The sequence below is a fragment of the Macaca fascicularis genome, chromosome 14, assembly GCF_037993035.2.
Source record: "Macaca fascicularis isolate 582-1 chromosome 14, T2T-MFA8v1.1".
Lineage (NCBI taxonomy): Eukaryota > Metazoa > Chordata > Mammalia > Primates > Cercopithecidae > Macaca > Macaca fascicularis.
The window spans coordinates 16,843,245-16,863,256 of record NC_088388.1 but is presented as its reverse complement, the minus strand read 5'-3'; the positions used below and the strand labels follow the sequence as shown (position 1 = coordinate 16,863,256).

Sequence of the window (20,012 nt, the reverse complement as noted above, 5' to 3'; positions counted from 1 at the left end):
GTTGGGATACAGGTGTTAGCCACCACATCCAGCCCCAGTAATTTTAAAATGCATTTTGTTATCTGTGTTCAAATAACTCTCAATCTTGATTTTCTCTTATTAAAAGAAAGACATGGCATAGATCATTCAGTTATGTAGACCTTTAACATATCGTCTTTCTATCTTTACAAATCTCCACAAAGATGCATGTTTTGGAATTTCTACTTGGGACAGATTATTTTATTCTGAAAGCAGAACTAGCCTGAAGACGTTTCTTTCAACGTGTTCAACATAAGATCAGGGCAGGTCAGAACCATCTCCTAACATCTGCTTGATTATTTCCAACGGGAACAAGATTACTCAGAATGTGTGCTCTAAAGGGTTTTCTGGAAGAAAACTTTTATATCTACTCAATGGCCAAAGGCAATTATTCAACAGTGTATGAGTTTGTCCTCTTGGGGCTCACAGATAATGCAGAGCTTCAAGTTACTCTCTTTGGTATATTCCTTGTAGTATACTTAGCTAGCTTCATGGGTAATCTCGGATTGATTCTGCTAATCCAAATCAGTCCTCAGCTTCATCCATGTATTTTTTCCTCAGCCATCTGGCTTTTGTTGATTTTTCTTTTACTTCATCTGTCACCCCAAACACCTTGGTAAATTTTCTGTATGAAATTAAAAGTATAACATTTTATGCACATGCCATTCAGGTATGCTGCTTCATCACATTTGTAGTTTGTGAATTATATTTGCTCTCAATCATGGCATACGATTGGTATGTTGCCATCTGTAACCCTTTACTTTTTATGTCATTCTCATGCCTAGAACACTCTGTATTAAAATGATTGCTAACACATAACGTGTATGGATTCACTGGGACTTGTACAGACAGTGGCGACATTCCACTGTCTTTCTGTGACTTGAACGTTATCAACCACTTCTACTGTGATGATGTTCCTTTAGTGGCTCTGGCCTGTTCTGACACTCATGTGAAAGAGCTGATGTTGTTAATAATTGCTGGGTTCAATACTCTCTGCTTTCTACTGATTGTGCTGATTTCTTACGGTTTCATTTTCTTTGCTATTCTGTGGATACATTCTGCTGAAGGGAGACAGAAAGCATTTTCTACCTGTTTCCCACCTGACCTCCATCACAATATTTTATGGAACAATCATTTTTACATACCTGCAGCCCAAGTCAAGCCATTCCCTGAATATGGATAAAGTTGCTTCTGTGTTTAATGTGGTAGTGATTCCTATGTTAAACCCACTGATCTATAGCTTAAGAAATCAGGAGGTAAAAATCGCACTGAAGAGAATTATAGAAAAGTTATGCTTGGCTGTCAAATAACCTAAAAATCCCTAGACAGAGGCAAAACCCAGGACTCTTGAGTTGTGTCTTATCTACAGTCACATTGGTGGTAAATGACAGCCAAATTCCGTAGTTTGGCTGCTCAAAATCACTCAGGGTATGTTTCATCCACTGTGTCGTTCTCTGTAGTTTCCACATAAAATGCATTGGTAAATGTTATGTCATTGAATTGTAAAAGAAAAGGAGAGAGAGAATCTTACTCCTCTCTGAACAACACAACTTCATCAATAATGAAATAAACAGTATTGGGAAATAGCTGTTTTATTTAAATCATGTATGATATTTGAATTATATTAAAATAGTTCAACATCTGTTATCTTACATTTCAAATTTGCTGCATAGATTATCTGGAAAGAATGTCAAAGTTTAATAGAAAGGATACTTTTCTTGATTTTAAGACTGGATAATTTCCTTGGCACTCTACATTGTCTGCATTCTACTGGGAAGGATAGCACTAGCAGAGTTACCATGAATTCCATATCCATTAGAGCCATTTCATACCATTATAATTCGCTGCCTGCTCTATATAAGCATGTGATTAGTAACTGGACTCTTCAAACAGTTTGACTAACAATTTTAGCTTTTGTGAAAATCAATTGTTGTTATTGGTAAATTATTTCCCATTTTGTACCTAGTTTTCTCATCTTCAAAATGCGCTTGTAGTTTCTATCTCTTGGACTGATTGTGAAGATTAAATTACATTATAAATATAAAGAGTTTTGCAAAGTTCCTAGTGCACAGCTGGTACTTCACATATGGTGTGTATTTCTTAAGAATAGTCTTCTTAAGAAATATTTTGCTTTGTAATTTTATAAAATAAGAGAGGATGTTAAAATTATGTAGTATGAAACTGCTTGTGACCACTGACACTAATATTTCAACGTTTTTGCTGCCATTAAAAATCTACATATTCTCCATGCATATATAATTACAACAGCATGAAAATATTGAATTTATAGATGTGACCATATTTATATTTCCTTATTTTTTGGTTTTGTGCATGCTTCCATAAAATATATCAAAAATAGATCAAAATAATTTTAGAGCTGCTATGAACTATTCAGTTTGCTATATTCCTTCCCACACTTACATAGAATAAGTAATTTGTGCTATAAAAATCAAAGACATTTGATGAGAAATATGAGGAAACATAAAATTTTATTTACATATGAATTGACATTGTAATTCAATGTATTGACATACAATTGACATTGTTATTATACCAATTATTTCTTTTATTTGGCCTTGGATAATAAGGTAATAAAGTTTGAGATAGCTGGCAATATGACATTCTTTACTTTAAAATCAACAAAAAGAAAATATAAAAGTTAAGGAGCTCTTTTATTGCGGTATTTTAAAATAAATTTAATTGATAGACATATTTTAAAATATTTTTTTTAGGTTCCTTCATACCTGTTACTTAAAATATGCATTTTTAAAAAATAAAACCACTTTTGTTTAATTAAACAAAGACTAGATTAATAAATTATGAATTTACTGAGCTCCTAATTTTTCAAAGTACGAGTGAGCTACCATCTACTGAGTGCTGTTCTTGTATCAAATTCTGGGTGAAGAGTATAAGATGGATTACCTCAGCTAATTTTTGTAACATTGAATGGAGACGAGTATTTATTCAAGGTGGACCACTAATCAGTTGTAGATACAAAAATAAATTACATAAAAATTTTGTTTACAATAAAATGTATTAAGGGCTGTTCACCAATAATGATAAAGCTGATATTTACCAAGGCTCTTTTAGGTGCCAGCCATCATGCCAAGGTCTTCACACATGTTTCTAATACATGCTCATATTGCAGCTTGTGGAATAAGTATGTTTCTTGTTTTATTAAGTACTTTGAGCTTTACATATTGTACACTAGAAGTATCAAAACTCAAATCTGGGACCAAATCTTTCTGGAATCAAGCACATTCTCCACTGATCTTAGACATGGCTAAAGACCTATATTTTTTGTCAGCCTCTGTGTTCTATTCCCGGGTACAGAAACATCATAGAGATCACAAACAGAAAGATGACATATACAAATATTACTTTAAATATGCCTGGATACTGAATAGCGTTTATTTCAATGTTTTGGCTGAAGGGCTGGTGTTTTAGGAGATGAACCCAGCAACCTGGAGCAATTTTCAGTTGGTAGTCTTACAGGTGGCACAGAACTGCGTGTATCTGCTCGAGAATAAACAGAAAAAAAGTATGTCTATTGAGTAAAGTTGAATTTCTTAGCTCATTTCCCTTAGAAAACCTAGGTTTGTCTCTATGTGATTGTTAATAGTAGAGAATTATAACTCTGTAAAGACATGAAGAATTCAATTAATGTTTAAACATTGCTGCAGTAAATAATTCTATGAAGTAGGCAGGTGCAGTGAAACCACAGAAGACCATTGTCCTCCAAGTGAGTTTTCAGGATTTATAGATCCGAATCTCACTACCTGTAAAAAGAGAGACTGTCTATTACTCTTTTATTTGTCATGGCTCTCATATGTGAGAATATTGTGTATATCCATCCATATAAATATACACTCAAAAGACAAAGCGTGGAGAGTAGAAAAACCAAGTTTCTCTGTTAAACCTGTTTTAAAGGCCAGGTAATTCATTCCACTCACAAGGTTCTAAAAGCACCTCATGGTAGCATATCTGAGTCATTTACAAAGAAAGTACAGAAGAGGAAATAATCACAGTATACTGCAAACCTCAAATTGTATTTTATAAAAAGGCTGTAAGTATCATAATCTTCTTGTGAAATTGAAAAACTATAGGATAATTTTAAACTACTTTTTCTGAAATGTTAAAATAAAAATATACCATATCACTACTTTTTAATCATATGTCATCATCTACAAGGGTGATTGAATAAATAACAGCCGCAAATAAATTACATAATAACATAGGGCAGTTTCTAATTGAACAAATATGCAAATATAATAAAGGTGTTTATTTTAAAAAGTTATTTCTTATAAAACATGTTTTTCCAATTGTATTTTTAAAAATCTGATTATGACACATTTAAATCCAATTAACCTCATTCTTAACACCCACAGTGTTAACAAAAAATTCAGATAGACCTAAATTTGCATTTAGAATTTTCATATTGCTAGTTATGTGACCTTCAACTTAGAGATGAAACTTCACACATATCATATGTTTATTTGATTGTAGTAAGTAGGACTACCTGACCAATTAGCCTTGGAGACCTTAATGAATTTATTTTTTAATAGTTTTTTTTTTTTTTTTCTGAGAGAGAGACAGGTTCTCACTATGTTGCCCAGGTTGGTCTTGAACTCCTGGGCTCAAGCAATCCTCCCACCCTTGACTCCTGAAGTGCTGGTACTACAGGTGTGAGCCACTGTGCCAGGCCAAATAAATTCATTTCTAACTTTATATAACAAACATTTATATACCTAAGGCTTCCAAAACACTTATTATCACTAGATACTTTTCTAAGCATTTCATAAATATTAACCTGTAAAATCCTTTACAAAAAGAGCAATGAGTTAGGTCCTATTATTCTATTATTTCCTAAACTTGGAAACAAAGTCACACAAAATTTAGCTCAATTTTCCAAGGTTTCAGAGCTAATATGAAGGAAATAGTGCTCAAACTCAGTCTTGTTTCAGCATCCCAAACTCTTAACAAAAACATGCTACTTGATCATGGTGGATAAGCTTTTTGATGTGTTGCTGAATCCGGTTTGCCAGTATTTTATTGAGGATTTTTGCATCGATGTTCTTCATCCCTGGGATGCAAGGCTGGTTCAACATTCGCAAATCAATAAACATAATCCAGCATATAAACAGAACCAAAGACAAGAACCACATGATTATCTCAATTGATGCAGAAAAGGCTTTTGACAAAATTCAACAGCCCTTCATGCTAAAAACGCTCAATAAATTCGGTATTGATGGAACGTACCTCAAAATAATAAGAGCTATTTATGACAAACCCACAGCCAATATCATACTGAATGGGCAAAAACTGGAAAAATTCCCTTTGAAAACTGGCACAAGACAGGGATGCCCTCTCTCACCACTCCTATTCAACATAGTATTGGAAGTTCTGGCTAGGGCAATCAGGCAAGAGAAAGAAATCAAGGGTATTCAGTTAGGAAAAGAAGAAGTCAAATTGTCCCTCTTTGCAGATGACATGATTGTATATTTAGAAAACCCCATTGTCTCAGGCCAAAATCTCCTTAAGCTGATAAGCAACTTCAGCAAAGTCTCAGGATACAAAATGAATGTGCAAAAATCACAAGCATTCTTATACACCAGTAACAGACAAACAGAGAGCCAAATCAGGAATGAACTTCCATTCACAATTGCTTCAAAGAGAATCAAATACCTAGGAATCCAACTTACAAGGGATGTAAAGGACCTCTTCAAGGAGAACTACAAACCACTGCTCAGTGAAATCAAAGAGGACACAAACAAATGGAAGAACATACCATGCTCATGGATAGGAAGAATCAATATCGTGAAAATGGCCATACTGCCCAAGGTAATTTATAGATTCAATGCCATCCCCATCAAGCTACCAATGAGTTTCTTCACAGAATTGGAAAAAACTGCTTTAAAGTTCATATGGAACCAAAAAAGAGCCCGCATCTCCAAGACAATCCTAAGTCAAAAGAACAAAGCTGGAGGCATCACGCTACCTGACTTCAAACTATACTACAAGGCTACAGTAACCAAAACAGCATGGTACTGGTACCAAAACAGAGATATAGACCAATGGAACAGAACAGAGTCCTCAGAAATAATACCACACATCTACAGCCATCTGATCTTTGACAAACCTGAGAGAAACAAGAAATGGGGAAAGGATTCCCTATTTAATAAATGGTGCTGGGAAAATTGGCTAGCCATAAGTAGAAAGCTGAAACTGGATCCTTTCCTTACTCCTTATACGAAAATTAATTCAAGATGGATTAGAGACTTAAATGTTAGACCTAATACCATAAAAATCCTAGAGGAAAACCTAGGTAGTACCATTCAGGACATAGGCATGGGCAAAGACTTCATGTCTAAAACACCAAAAGCAATGGCAGCAAAAGCCAAAATTGACAAATGGGATCTCATTAAATTAAAGAGCTTCTGCACAGCAAAAGAAACTACCATCAGAGTGAACAGGCAACCTACAGAATGGGAGAAAATTTTTGCAATCTACTCATCTGACAAAGGGCTAATATCCAGAACCTACAAAGAACTCAAACAAATTTACAAGAAAAAAACAAACAACCCCATCAAAAAGTGGGCAAAGGATATGAACAGACATTTCTCAAAAGAAGACATTCATACAGCCAACAGACACATGAAAAAATGCTCATCATCACTGGCCATCAGAGAAATGCAAATCAAAACCACAATGAGATACCATCTCACACCAGTTAGAATGGCAATCATTAAAAAGTCAGGAAACAACAGGTGCTGGAGAGGATGTGGAGAAATAGGAACACTTTTACACTGTTGGTGGGATTGTAAACTAGTTCAACCATTATGGAAAACAGTATGGCGATTCCTCAAGGATCTAGAACTAGATGTACCATATGACCCAGCCATCCCATTACTGGGTATATACCCAAAGGATTATAAATTATGCTGCTATAAAGACACATGCACACGTATGTTTATTGCAGCACTATTCACAATAGCAAAGACTTGGAATCAACCCAAATGTCCATCAGTGACAGATTGGATTAAGAAAATGTGGCACATATACACCATGGAATACTATGCAGCCATAAAAAAAGGATGAGTTTGAGTCCTTTGTAGGGACTTGGATGCAGCTGGAATCCATCATTCTTAGCAAACTATCACAAGAACAGAAAACCAAACACCGCATGTTCTCACTCATAGGTGGGAACTGAACAATGAGATCACTCGGACTCAGGAAGGGGAACATCACACACCGGGGCCTATCATGGGGAGGGGGGAGGGGGGAGGGATTGCATTGGGAGTTATACCTGATGTAAATGACGAGTTGATGGGTGCAGCACAGCAACATGGCACAAGTATACATATGTAACAAACCTGCACGTTATGTACATGTACCCTACAACTTAAAGTATAATAATAATAAATAAATTAAAAAAAAAAAAAAAAAAACATGCTACTGTCTTTGCTTTAAATACACCTGTGAGTGTTTGCATATATGAGTGTGTCTCTGTTTGTATTTGAACATGATTTCAGTGGTCTGCCAAGACTGTGATTGCCTGAATTTGGATGCTTTAATTCATACTGATTTTTCATGATCTGCCTGGCTCTTGTAGAAAACATCAGGGTCTATTAAAGTAACAGCTACATTTTCAGTTCATTGGGAAATAATGACAAGAAAAACTTTGATTTATTTCCTGCTTCTGTTTAATAAAGTTTTATTATTTTAAAAAAATTTTAACATCTGTAAGTTTTCACAACATTTATCCAAGGCTTTCTTTGAGGCATCTTTCACTTCTTTGTTCCTTAGACTGTAGATTAGGGGGTTTAACATGGGGATCACCACTGTGTAAAATACAGAAGCCATCTTGTCTGTGTCCAAGGAGTGATTTGATTTGGGCTGTAGGTACATAAAGATCAGTGTGCCGTAGAAAATAGTGACAGTCACCATATGGGAACCACAGGTGGAAATGGCTTTGTGTCGCCCCTGAGTAGAGCGGATCCTTAGGATGGCGGCAATAATAAAGATGTAGGAGGTGAGGACAATGGAAGAGGAACAGATCATATCAAAGCCAGCAAAGGCAAAAATCAGAATTTCCTTCATGTGTGTGTCTGAGCAGGACAGAGCTAAGAGGGGGAGGTCATCACAATAGAAATGGTTAATTATGTTTGGGCCACAGTAAGTCAGATGAAAAGTGATAATGGTGTGGAAGAGGGCGACCAGGAAGCTGTATATATATGGAACTGCCACCAATTGAATGCAGACTCTTCTTGACATCAGTGTTGAATAATGCAGGGGACTACAGATGGCGACATAGCGATCGTAGGCCATGGAGGCTAGAAGGAAACACTCAGTGATCATGAAGGTGAGAAAACAACCCAGTTGGGTTGCACAAGCATGGAAAAGAATGGTGTTGCGTTCCACAACAAAATTCACCATCATCTTCGGTGTTATAGCAGAGGAGTAACAAAGGTCAACAAAGGCCAGGTGGCTGAGGAAATAGTACATAGGTGTGTGGAGTTGAGTATCAATCTTGATTAAGGTAATCAACCCAAGATTGCCCAGCACTGTGACTAGATAGATAACTAAAAACACCCCAAAGCACGGGGCCTGAAGCTCTGGCCGGTTGGTAATTCCTTTGAGAATGAATTCAGTGACATAAGTGATATTAACTTCAGCCATTTATCCTAACAGGTTTTGTAGATTTGTTGCGGTTGAAGAATAAAAATGATACTTCTCATGTTCCCTGTCAGTGTTGGGTAAAGGCGATCATTGTTGCCTTCTTGCCTTGAATCATATCATCGTGTAGGCAAAAACATGCATCTTACCTCTCTAACGACAGAGGCCAGTCTTGCCTGAGGGAGGGGAGTCTTTTACTTGCAGAAGAGTATTCTTAAGAAATATTTTGCTTTGTAATTTTAGAAAATAAGAGAGGATGTTGGTTAAAATTATGTAGGATGAAACCACTTGTGACAACGTTTTTCCTGCCATTAAAAATCTTTTATTTTTTCCATGCTTATATAATTATAACAACATGAAAATATTGAACTTATAGATGTGACCACATTTATATTTCCTTATTTTTCAATTTTGTGCATGCTTCCATAAAATATATCAAAAATAGATCAAAATAATGTTAGAGTGGCTATGAATTATTCAATTTGCTATATTCCTTCCTACACTTATATAGAATAAGTAATTTATGCTATAGAAATTGAAAGAAATTTGATGAGAAATGAGAAAACATAACATTTTATTTACATATGAATTTAAAAAACACATTATTTTTCCAATTCAAAATTTAACATGTTTGGAAGTGTGTTACCCAGAGTTAACACAAATCAAGTAGTTTATCAAAAGTTAACATATTTGGAAGTGTATTGATCAAAGACTTAACACAATTAAGTAGTTTATCATAGTTAAATCCCATGTGGATAAATAATTTCCTCCACAAATGTGTCAATATATTTCTAGGGCTTAAAATATCCAAGGCACTTACTCTAGTTGGTTGTACTTTTAGAAACATATTCTAAGGAAATATTCAGTTGTAAAAAGTTTTATGGAAACATATACTGGCGGGTGGAGTTTCTGATGCATCTTGTAGGATAATTAAAATTACTTGTATTTCTACCAGCCCTGAAAAAAAGAGGATTCATCTTGTTCAGTCCAATATTAGTCTATTTAAACTTTAGTTTTGAGAGATCACCGTATCTAACCACTTTGTCTTTCACATTCCATTGATTAGTACTATTATTTTATCTATCGCAATTGAGTGATGTCCTTATCAGATATTCTGAGTGCATTGCATGAATTAACTTAAGATAGTCTCTTGCTTACCCTGTGAGGAAGGCTGTCACCCATATCTCCTTATAAACATTGGAAAAATCCGAGTTTCTGGTAATGGTCACAGAGTATTAGTGTGACTGTTATAACTGACAGTAGAGTCCATATTTCTTTCCTTTTTTTTTTTTTTTTTTGAGACCGAGTCTCGCTCTGTCACCCTGGCCGGAGTGCAGTGGCACAATCTCGGCTTACTGCAAGCTTCGCCTCCTGGGTTCACGCCATTCTCCTGCCTCAGCCTCCTGCGTAGCTGGGACTACAGGTGCCCGTCACCACGCCTGGCTAATTTTTTTTTTTTGTATTGTTAGTAGTGACAGGGTTTCACTGTGTTAGCCAGGATGGGTCTCGATCTCCTGACCTCGTGATCCGCTCATATTTCTAATCACCCTTATGCTGCCCAAGTGTAGTGGTTTGTTTCTTAAGCTTTAATCACAGGGATGAAAGAACAAAGCTAAAGTGTCAAACTAAATGTTTAAAGCTTAGAGAAGACAAACATGAAAACTGTAGTTTTCCAAAGATTGCAAAGTTTCTCATATACTATGTCAAAGTAAAATAGAAGGCTCCTAAAACATATATATACACACACATACACACGTATACACATACATATACAGAGACATATACACATATACAAACATATATACACATACATATATTGCTATTCTCAGTAAATAACTGTTTCATTTATGAATATTCAGAAGCCAGAATTATCTGACTTACATATGGGACTTGAACATGTTCAGTTTTTTTCACAAAGGATTTTATGTCAATTCTAGCTGTGAAGTTATAATCTGAACCCTGATTGAGGATAATTATAATGCTGTCCCACAATGTAAAAGTAAATAGACCACTTTCACTGAAAAATAGTGTCAGGGAAAGAGTATCATCTGTTTTATTTTTTACTTAATGAAGTCCATCTATATGTTAGCGCTTCCTGTGTTATTGCTTTTATATAACTTCAAGATTTGTGGTGGTTCCAAGGTACATGTCATACCAAATGAGAGCGCGCCACATGAGAAAATAGATGTATGAGTAAGAATGTTAACTATGGTGGACATGTGCTATTAAGTAACACAGAATATTTAAGTTTAAGTAGATACATACACCACATTATGGTAGAAAAACAAAGTCAACAGCGAAGTTGCATATTAAACTGGAGTTTAAATTCCAAATTCAATAAACTTAAAAATCACATAGAAATAAAATTACTTACAAAAATCTGTTACAGTGCTCATAAAATACAGCATTTATGATTTTGCACCTATGTTACAACTCTCTACATTATTTTATAATTCCTGTAAGTTTTTAAAAGCTGTTTTTCTTCATAGCCTCCAATTCATTTGTCTGAGTTTTTTCTTGTTTGTTTTTTTAAGTAATCACCATCCCAAAGTCTCACCACCCATTTAGTCATTTTCATATCTTTATCTATTTTAGGGGAAATCTAAAATCAATTCCATATTTCAAACAAAGAGTTCTTTCATAAGCACTAGTGTTTCTTTCTTCACTTCGTCTTCCTAAAGCAAGTTTTGCCTCAAACTTTACTGCACATTGGAATCATTTAGAACTCTTTACATGCCAATGCCGGGGCATCCAATACCATTTATTCAGAACATCTTGGAGGCACCGAGACCCAAGTGATTCTAATATACAGCCATGTTTGATAACCAATAATCTAAAGAACAAATTTGATTTTTGGAATGGCAACCAGAGTTCAGATATATTTTCAGAATTTTCAAAAATGTTATCTAAAATATTTTTGGAAATATTTTCAAAAATATTATCTAAAATTTTTTTGGAAATTATTTTCAAAATTTCTTTTTGGGATTTGTTTGCCTAACCTGTGATTTAGTTTGAGTACACCACTCCATCATGCCAGTGAAATCCCAACTGCACGAAAACAGTCTTAAGAAAGTCAATCTTCAGTTCCTCTATTTCTATATGTCCCTTTTTCTGAAAATGATTTGACTGAGAAAGTACCTGTGCTCTTGGTTCCCTTTTGTCTTCTATTTTCAAAATCATTCCTTCTCCCATGTTATAACACAAGGCATACTTTTCATCCATCTGGAATCTTATTATCTCTTGCCCCCAGGTGTAAAAAATATCCTGGATTCTAAGAGACTTGAGCATTTGGATAATCCTTTTTATCAAGACACCATTAATATGACCCCCATCTGATTAATAAGACAACTTTCAACTACAAGTTAAATTTCTATTTAATCATCACTCATCAAAATTAGAAAAATATAGGTTATGCTAATTTTATATTAAGATACATTTAATTTTAGGCATTCATTTAAATCTATATTTAATTTTAACTGCCAATATTCACAGCATTGAAAAATTATATCTTAGTACCTAAACTATTGGTTGAAAATTTTAGATACTCAACTATGCATGTTGAAAATAAAAACATTGCTTTTTCTAACTATTTTGGTGAGTACCAAAATTAATTAGCAATTGTCTTTTTTAGGCCTTTCTGATAGTTGGCTAGTTCTTTAAAATTAAGCAGTTTTATTTATTTTGCTCTCTTCAAGTCTCCATAGGTTGTATTTGCCCATTTAGATTCTCAAAACTCAGTTGCAAAATGAATTAAATCCCTCTCTGAAACACTAATTCTTGAAGGCCTTGCCTTGCTTCTTAAGAATTAAGGACATATCTCTGAGGTTTTAAACACTTTGGCACCTAATAGAATGGCAATGCTTTGCACAGAAAAACATATTCAATAGAGTAAAAGCAAAAGCTTAATGGAGACCTCCTCTTGCCTTTCCACTGCCCTATCAATCAAGACATTTTCTAATTTACTCACTGCCTAGTGCTATTCAGGTTCTACCTTGTTCTTTATCAGGGTGTTCAGGGCTTTTTCAGGTCAAGCATTCTTCGTTCCAGGGCTGCAACAAGCTTGATTTCTTCACCAGATCTTAGCAACAGGCTGCTGGGACACCCTGTGCGCCACCAGTGTGCTATAGGTGTTCAGACCTGGGGACATCTTGAGCCATTGGGTGTTCCCTCTGTGTAACTCAGCGCATGCAAAAATGGCATGATATGGTATGGAAAAAGGTTGGGAAGCACTGGTTTGATTTGGATTACATTGGAGCCCTGGTTAAAGCTGAATACTTCACCTGAGAAGAAATATTCGGTAAATGATATGCCAACAGGTTTCTACGTTGTTGTATTATAGGATTCAAAAATGTATAGTGAGTATTCATTCTTATTTAGGAGGGAAAAATTTACCTTATGTTCAGTGTTTGCCAAGGCTAAGGATGAATTATTAAAAAATCTCATTTCCAGAACTTAAGGAGGGCCATTCTTGGTAAATGAACTTCCTAAGAATTTTAGTCAGAAAATCACATCTGCACACATCTCTCCCCTCCATCATCCATACAGTAACAATTCTTATTTTGTGGGAACTGTTGCAGAAAGCATGGTAAATTCTAAGAGATTCTCTGCTCAACTTATGTCATCATTTAAGAAGAGAGAAGGAGAGAAGGATGTGTAAGGAGGAGAGAGAGAGAGACAGCACTGAGGATTATGACGTGTTATTAATTTTTTTTTGAGACGGAGTTTCGCTCTTGTTGCCCATGCTGAAGTGCAATGGCATGATCTCGGCTCACTGCAACTTCCACCTCCTAGGTTCAAGCGATTCTCCTGCCTCAGCAGGAGAATCCTGAGTCGCTGGGACTACAGGCGCCTGCCACCACACCCAGCTAATTTTTTGTATTTTTAGTAGAGACAGGGTTTCCCCATATTGGCCAGGCTAGTCTTGAACTCCTGACCTCAGGTGATCCGCCCACCTTGGCTTCCCAAAGTGCTGGGATTACAGACATGAGCCACCGCACCCGGCCAATGAAATATTATTTTAAATACAAATAGATATCCTTTAGACAGTTCTGGAAAAGCAGACAGCGTGAATGTATGAAACGCAGTTAGGATGCAGTCTGAATCCATTTAACATTAAAGCTCACCAAAGAGAGAGACTTCGGATGAGGATCTGGGGCATGGGTGGAGGGATGCCTATTGGTTCCATATACAGACTTACCCACTTAGCAGTGATCTTGACTCCCAGTGAGCTCATGTGGAAGTTATTCAGATGATTTATTAATTCTTAGGTCCCATTGGATCAAACTTGAACCTCTAGAGGTATCTGAAAGCTTGATGTTTCCTCCTCTGTTTCTCTCAATGTGAGATGAGCTGGACAAATTACATTGAAATTTTTTTTTTAATCCTTCAAACTACCTGTATTCCTGAGACACTCATACCTCAAAAATACTAATCATATACGTATCCATGAGGGCAATTGTGTGATCTACTACTGGAAATTGTATAATAAGCCATAACACTTAGTTCATTTTTGTTAAGAATCAAATTTTGTGAAATAATAAGATGAGCACTTAAATCCTGAGCAACTTACGAGATCTTGGGAAAAGGTCTGTGACTTTTTGAGTCTAAACCTCCTCAATTTTAAAATGAAGTAAAATTATACCTTCTCTATAATGTCTTTGAGTGTTATCTAATGAATTAATGTATGTGGAGAGTTCAGTAAACTGTCAGGTAGGCAGTAAATGTTTGAAGATACCTGTTTTAATAAGTAGGACAGAATCAGAACCACAGATAAAACCAAGATACTCCAAAAGCACAAGAAAACCAAAACCATTACTACCAGTTTCAACCTCTATCTAGGTGAATCTGGATAATTTATTAAATCTTTCTGGTGTATATTATGCTGTCTTTAATGAAAATGATTACATATTCCTCAAAATTCATTTCCTCATGTATCTGTCTCTCTCCCACCACCCATGTATATGCACACAGACACATATATGACTCATCATTCTGTATTCTGCATCTCATCTCATTATCATGTTTTCTCACTGTTTATTCCTTTTTTTTTTTTTTTTTTTTTTTGCCACTGAATCTGTTTTCTGATTGATTTGTCTCTCTACGTCTTCTAAAAGCATACTTCAATATAAAGGATTACACCTTTATTTTTAAATTTTGTATCACTTTAGAACATTGGAAGACGTTGATTTTGTAGTACATTAAGAGCTTCTGGCTAGGCGAGGTGTAATCCTAGCACTTTGGGAGGCAAGGCAGGCAGATCACAAGGTCAGGAGATCGAGGCCATCCTGGCTAACACAGTGAAACGTCGTCTCTACTAAAAAACACAAAAAATTAGCCAGGCGTGGTGGCGGGCAACTGTAGTCCCAGCTTCTTGGGAGGCTGAGGCAGGAGAATGGCATGAACCCAGGAGGTGGAGCTTGCAGTGAGCAGAGGTCGCGCTACTGCACTCCAGCCTGGGCGACAGAGCGAGACTCCGTCTGGGAAAAAAAAGAACTTCTTCCTACCAAAAAGACACGTGCACACATATGTTCATGAAGCTCTATACACAATCGCAAAGATGTAGAATCAACCTAAGTATCCATCAATGGTAGACTGAATAAAGGAAATTTGAGACATATAAAAGATAGATGGAGCTGGAGGCCATTATCCTTGGCAAACTAACACGGGGACAAAAAACCAAATACAACCTGTTCTCACTTATAAGTGGGAGCTAAATGGTGAGAACACAGGGACACATAGAGGGAAACAACAGACCCTGGGACCTTCTTAAAGGTGGAGTGTGGGAGGAGGGAGAGGATCAGAAAAATTATCTATTGGGTACTGGGCTTACTACCTGGGTGACAAAATAATTTCTACAACGAATCACTGTGACACAAGTTTACCTATATAACAAGCCTGCACATATACCCATAAACCTAAAAATTAAATGAAAAAAGGAATGAAAAAAAAGTATACCTGAAAAAAAGAAGTCCTATTGACTCATTTCATGTTTTTTCTAAATCAATATTGAAAAAATATTATTTGTTATTAATGGTGAAATTCAGTTTCTTCTCAAATTACAAACTGAGAAACTATTATATATGTATTAGGTATGTGTATGTAAAACACAACCTGTAGCGCTAGTCAGAATTCTCAAAAAAGTTGTTTATTGCTTCCAATTTTTCATAATCCTTTGCTCTTTCAAATCCAGCTTTCCACTGATCACTGAGGCCAATTCTTTCCCGGTTAACCACTGTCTCACTATTGATACATACAATGGAAAATTGTCCATTCTTAGCTGAATTTCTTCTGAAATTTGGAAATGTTGTACAGCCTCTCACTTCTTGTCTTGTGTGACGCCACCATATTTTCTTCGTTTTTCCCTTACCTCACTAATTGCAGATTTGGCATCCTCTGTTCAGCTGTTAGTTTTTCCCATTCCTTATTTTTGTAGACTGTTTTATCATACCCACAACTTCAGTTATCAGTGATTCGTACATTTATTTCTCTCTCTTACCACTTCCTGTAGCTTCGGCGCTCTCTATCGAAATACCTAGTATTGAGTTTAAGTTGCATGGCTCAAAAGCAACTAAAATTCTACATTCCCAAGGTCAAGTTCCCAATATCTTGACCTCAGATTTGGTCGTTGTTCTGTGTGCTTTATCCCTATTGTCTATCCTACTAGGCAAGGCATGTACTAGTATTCATCCTTCACTTCTTTGTCTTCCTTACTTCGCCAATTTTATATCTAATTTTTTACCTCTTAGATGTTCACCGTATTCATGCTTTTCCTTCCCTCTCCATTGCCATCCTCCAATCCCCACGAACTTCATCTTTTCTAAAATGGCTAAAATATCATTTTAATTAGTCTCTAATAAATTTATTGAAACACAAACCCCATTGGATAATCATATTGATTTTAAAAATTTTAATGCCTTCCAAATATTGTTAGAATAAAGATGAAATTTTATGCAATTGTATTCAGGCTTCTGCATGAGCTGAGACTTTGCTCTCCAGCTCTACCTTGCTCTCCCTCAAATTCACTTTCATTCTAGTCACAGTAGCTTTTCTCATTTCTTCTGATGTTGCAAGTTTCTTGCTGCATTGAGATTCAGAATATTGTTTTCTTTCTCCTTAAATGTTGTCCCTACTCCCACCCCTTTTGCCAATCCTTTGGTATTCAAATTAAGCATCATTTACCAGGGAAACTTTTGCTGAAAAGTGAACTATTTTGGGTTTCCCCTCCAGTTCGCTCAGCATCATGCATCTCTTCTTGGAAGGAATAATCACAGGTCATAATTATATGCTCCTTTGTGGCCATTTATTTTAAGTCTCTCTCAGTAAATTATAAGATCTGCGCGGTCAGGGACCATGTCCAATTTCCTTACCACTGTATTCCTGCATCCTAGCATAGGTCTTACTATAAAAAATGAAAATAAATATTTTAAAATTGACTTACTCAATTTTAAAAGTAGTTTTTTCTGCACAGTATAATCACACACAAACACAACTGAAATCAGATGAGACAAAAAGTGTATTTTAAACTTTGCTTTTAATTTCTTAAGGTATGTCTTACAACTAATTATTTGCATCATTCTCTATCTGGGCTTCTAAGATCATCTAATTTAACATGGTCATTTAAACAGATGTGGAAACCAAGACTCCGTGAGCTCTCACAATTCTCTCTCTTAATGTCATCTATGAGTGAAGAATAGGACGCCACAGGCTTTCATAGTAATATTCAATCTAATAATAGTATTCACTGTAAATAAGACTATAAACTCATTTATAGTCATTCGTATTGTGCCAAGCACTATTCTAAGAGGTCCATATATTAGAATATTTAGTCCTGGCAACCCTATAAGTAGTATTACTATCCCTATTTACAGAGGTGGAAACTGAAGTCTAGGAAGGCCAGGCACTTTGCTCCAGGCCACACAGCAGCGAACTGGGACTTTGACTAACTCCAGAAACATAACTACTAATTTACACTTTTCTTTCTTGCTCGTCTCTAAGCATGAAGATACTGATTCCCATGGACTACATCTCTAAGGAATACTTGATGGCTGGATTCAATAGGTTGCAGCCAATTGGAACCTGTAACAGGAGATCAGGTGGGACGAGGAGAGAGAGGCCAGGATACATTAGCCCTGCTCTCCCTCTGCTCTTGGACTATGGCTGTCACAGTTCTAAAGGGATGCCTGGCAGTAGAGGCATCCCTGTCCTCACTTCCTTTCAGGCAACCTCTCACTCACACCCTAGCTATCACTGAGCTCTAGATTCCCATTGAGTCCCTTCAGCCACTGAGGTGCTAATAAAATTTCATGGTTAGGTGGTAGGTACTCAGTATCCCATGTTTGTTTACATCTCTTTATTTTAATTACTGGAGGTTGTTTCTTCACAGGAATCTGATCAATAATTCTCTAATTTCCTTGCAATGTATCTAACATTTTTCTTGATAACTAAATGCTTTGGGAATTTTGTTTAGAAATAATATCACCTCTATGTATTTAGGTGCGGGTGGGTGCATTCTAAGACCTTTGAGAAAAATGAAGCACTTAATTCAAGACTTGATAAAAATGGGCAGAATGGGTTTTCTTGGAAATGAAGTAATACTTCACAAAGTTCCTTGATCTCTACTATCTGCTTAAAATATTAACTCTTCATATTTTATTCACATAATCAAAAATATATATTTGAAGTGAAATGCATGGGTGTATTGAAGAATAAAGCATCCTCTGACAACTGTCAGCTGGGTCTGATTTGACACCAAATAATTCCACAGAACATCAACATGAGAAAAATTTACTGGGTAATTGTGATTAAACAAGACAAAATCAGGATAACTCAGCAATAATGTTGGAAAATAGACTAAATCAGGAAAACTGTCCAAACCAACAATGGCCTAGCATCATTCTCACCTGGCTGAGGAACTGCTCCTTTGTTTTTTAACCAACTATAGCCTTAGCCCTTTTCCATTTAACATACACAACCATAGAATTGCTGCCGCATTCTTTTTTTTTTTTGTAGATTTTTAAAATTTTTTATTATTATTTAAGTTCTAGGGTACATGTGCATAACGTGTAGGTTTGTTACATATGTATACTTGTGCCATGTTGGTGTGCTGCACCCATCAACTCGTCAGCACCCATCAACTCGTCATTTACATCAGGTATAACTCCCAATGCAATCCCTCCCCCCTCTCCTCTCCCCATTTTAGGCCCCGGTGTGTGATTTTCCCCTTCCCGAGTCCAAGTGATCTCATTGTTCAGTTCCACCTATGAGTGAGAACATGCGGTGTTTGGTTTTCTGTTCTTGGCGATAGTTTGCTGAGAATGATGGTTTCCAGCTGCATCCATGTCCCTACAAAGGACACAAACTTATCCTTTTTTATGGCTACATAGTATTCCATGGTGTATATGTGCCACATTTTCTTAATCCAGTCTGTCACTGATGGACATTTGGGTTGGTTCCAAGTCTTTGCTATTGTGAATAGTGTTGCAGTAAACATACGTGTGCATGTGTCTTTATAGCAGCATAATTTATAATCCTTTGGTATATCCCCAGTAATGGGATGGCTGGGTCATATGGTACTTCTAGTTCTAGATCCTTGAGGAATTGCCATACTGTTTTCCGTAATGGTTGAACTAGTTTAAGCTGCCGCATTCTAACAACACTCAACACAGAGAGAAACCATGCTTTCTTGAACACTCCCCTAAATAACCTAATACAGGTCCAAATCCTATTGCAAGCTCTTCCATAAACCCTCTTTTGAGATGCTCCTGTTTTACACGGTATATTGTTTCCCTTTTTGAAACAAGCAAGAGTAACACAACTTTGACTACACATTTGTTCCTGGTGGCCTTTGCCTGGAGAACACAAATATGCAAAATGTCGTAAAATCTGAGTTTAATTTCAAAACAACATTGGAGGGTTAGCTGATGAGGTGAAGGGTATAGATGGAACACCTATGACTATGAACCAAGACATTGAAATTGGGTAATTGTTATAGGGAGATTTCTATAAAAATTCTTCTATATTTGTTTGAAAATGTACATAAAAAAAGTTTTTTAAAGTTTTTTTATGTAATAAGTAGTTTATATAACAAAAACATAAAAAGATTAAAACGTTTAAAATAGTTGTATTAGTTTGGGGTTTGGAACATTAGTACATCTCCGTTAAAAGTATTATGGAGGCTGACAAATCAACATGAAGGAAAAATAAGACAGATTTTTTAAAGAAAAAATAAAAATATGTTTTACAAGTTATGTGATCAGTAAAATCTAAGGAAATCAAGAAATCAGAATGTTTGAATTTTAATAAAAATGAAACCCTTGTGT

At 35.9% G+C, this 20,012-nt stretch overlaps 2 protein-coding genes and 1 pseudogene across 2 annotated transcripts in view; 2 read left to right on the top strand and 1 right to left on the bottom strand.

Moving 5' to 3' along the window:
• The window catches only part of LOC135967013 (olfactory receptor 9G19-like), a 138,098-nt gene that overhangs the window by 8,928 nt on the left and 109,158 nt on the right, over positions 1-20,012 (top strand). The window lies entirely within an intron of this gene.
• On the top strand, positions 269-1,530 carry LOC123568646 (olfactory receptor 5AL1-like; annotated as a pseudogene).
• On the bottom strand, positions 6,146-9,246 carry OR8U3 (olfactory receptor family 8 subfamily U member 3). Its single transcript, XM_005577883.4, has one exon. The coding sequence runs from the start codon at positions 8,695-8,697 to the stop codon at positions 7,741-7,743; it is 957 nt and encodes a 318-aa protein (XP_005577940.3). The 5' UTR covers positions 8,698-9,246; the 3' UTR covers positions 6,146-7,740.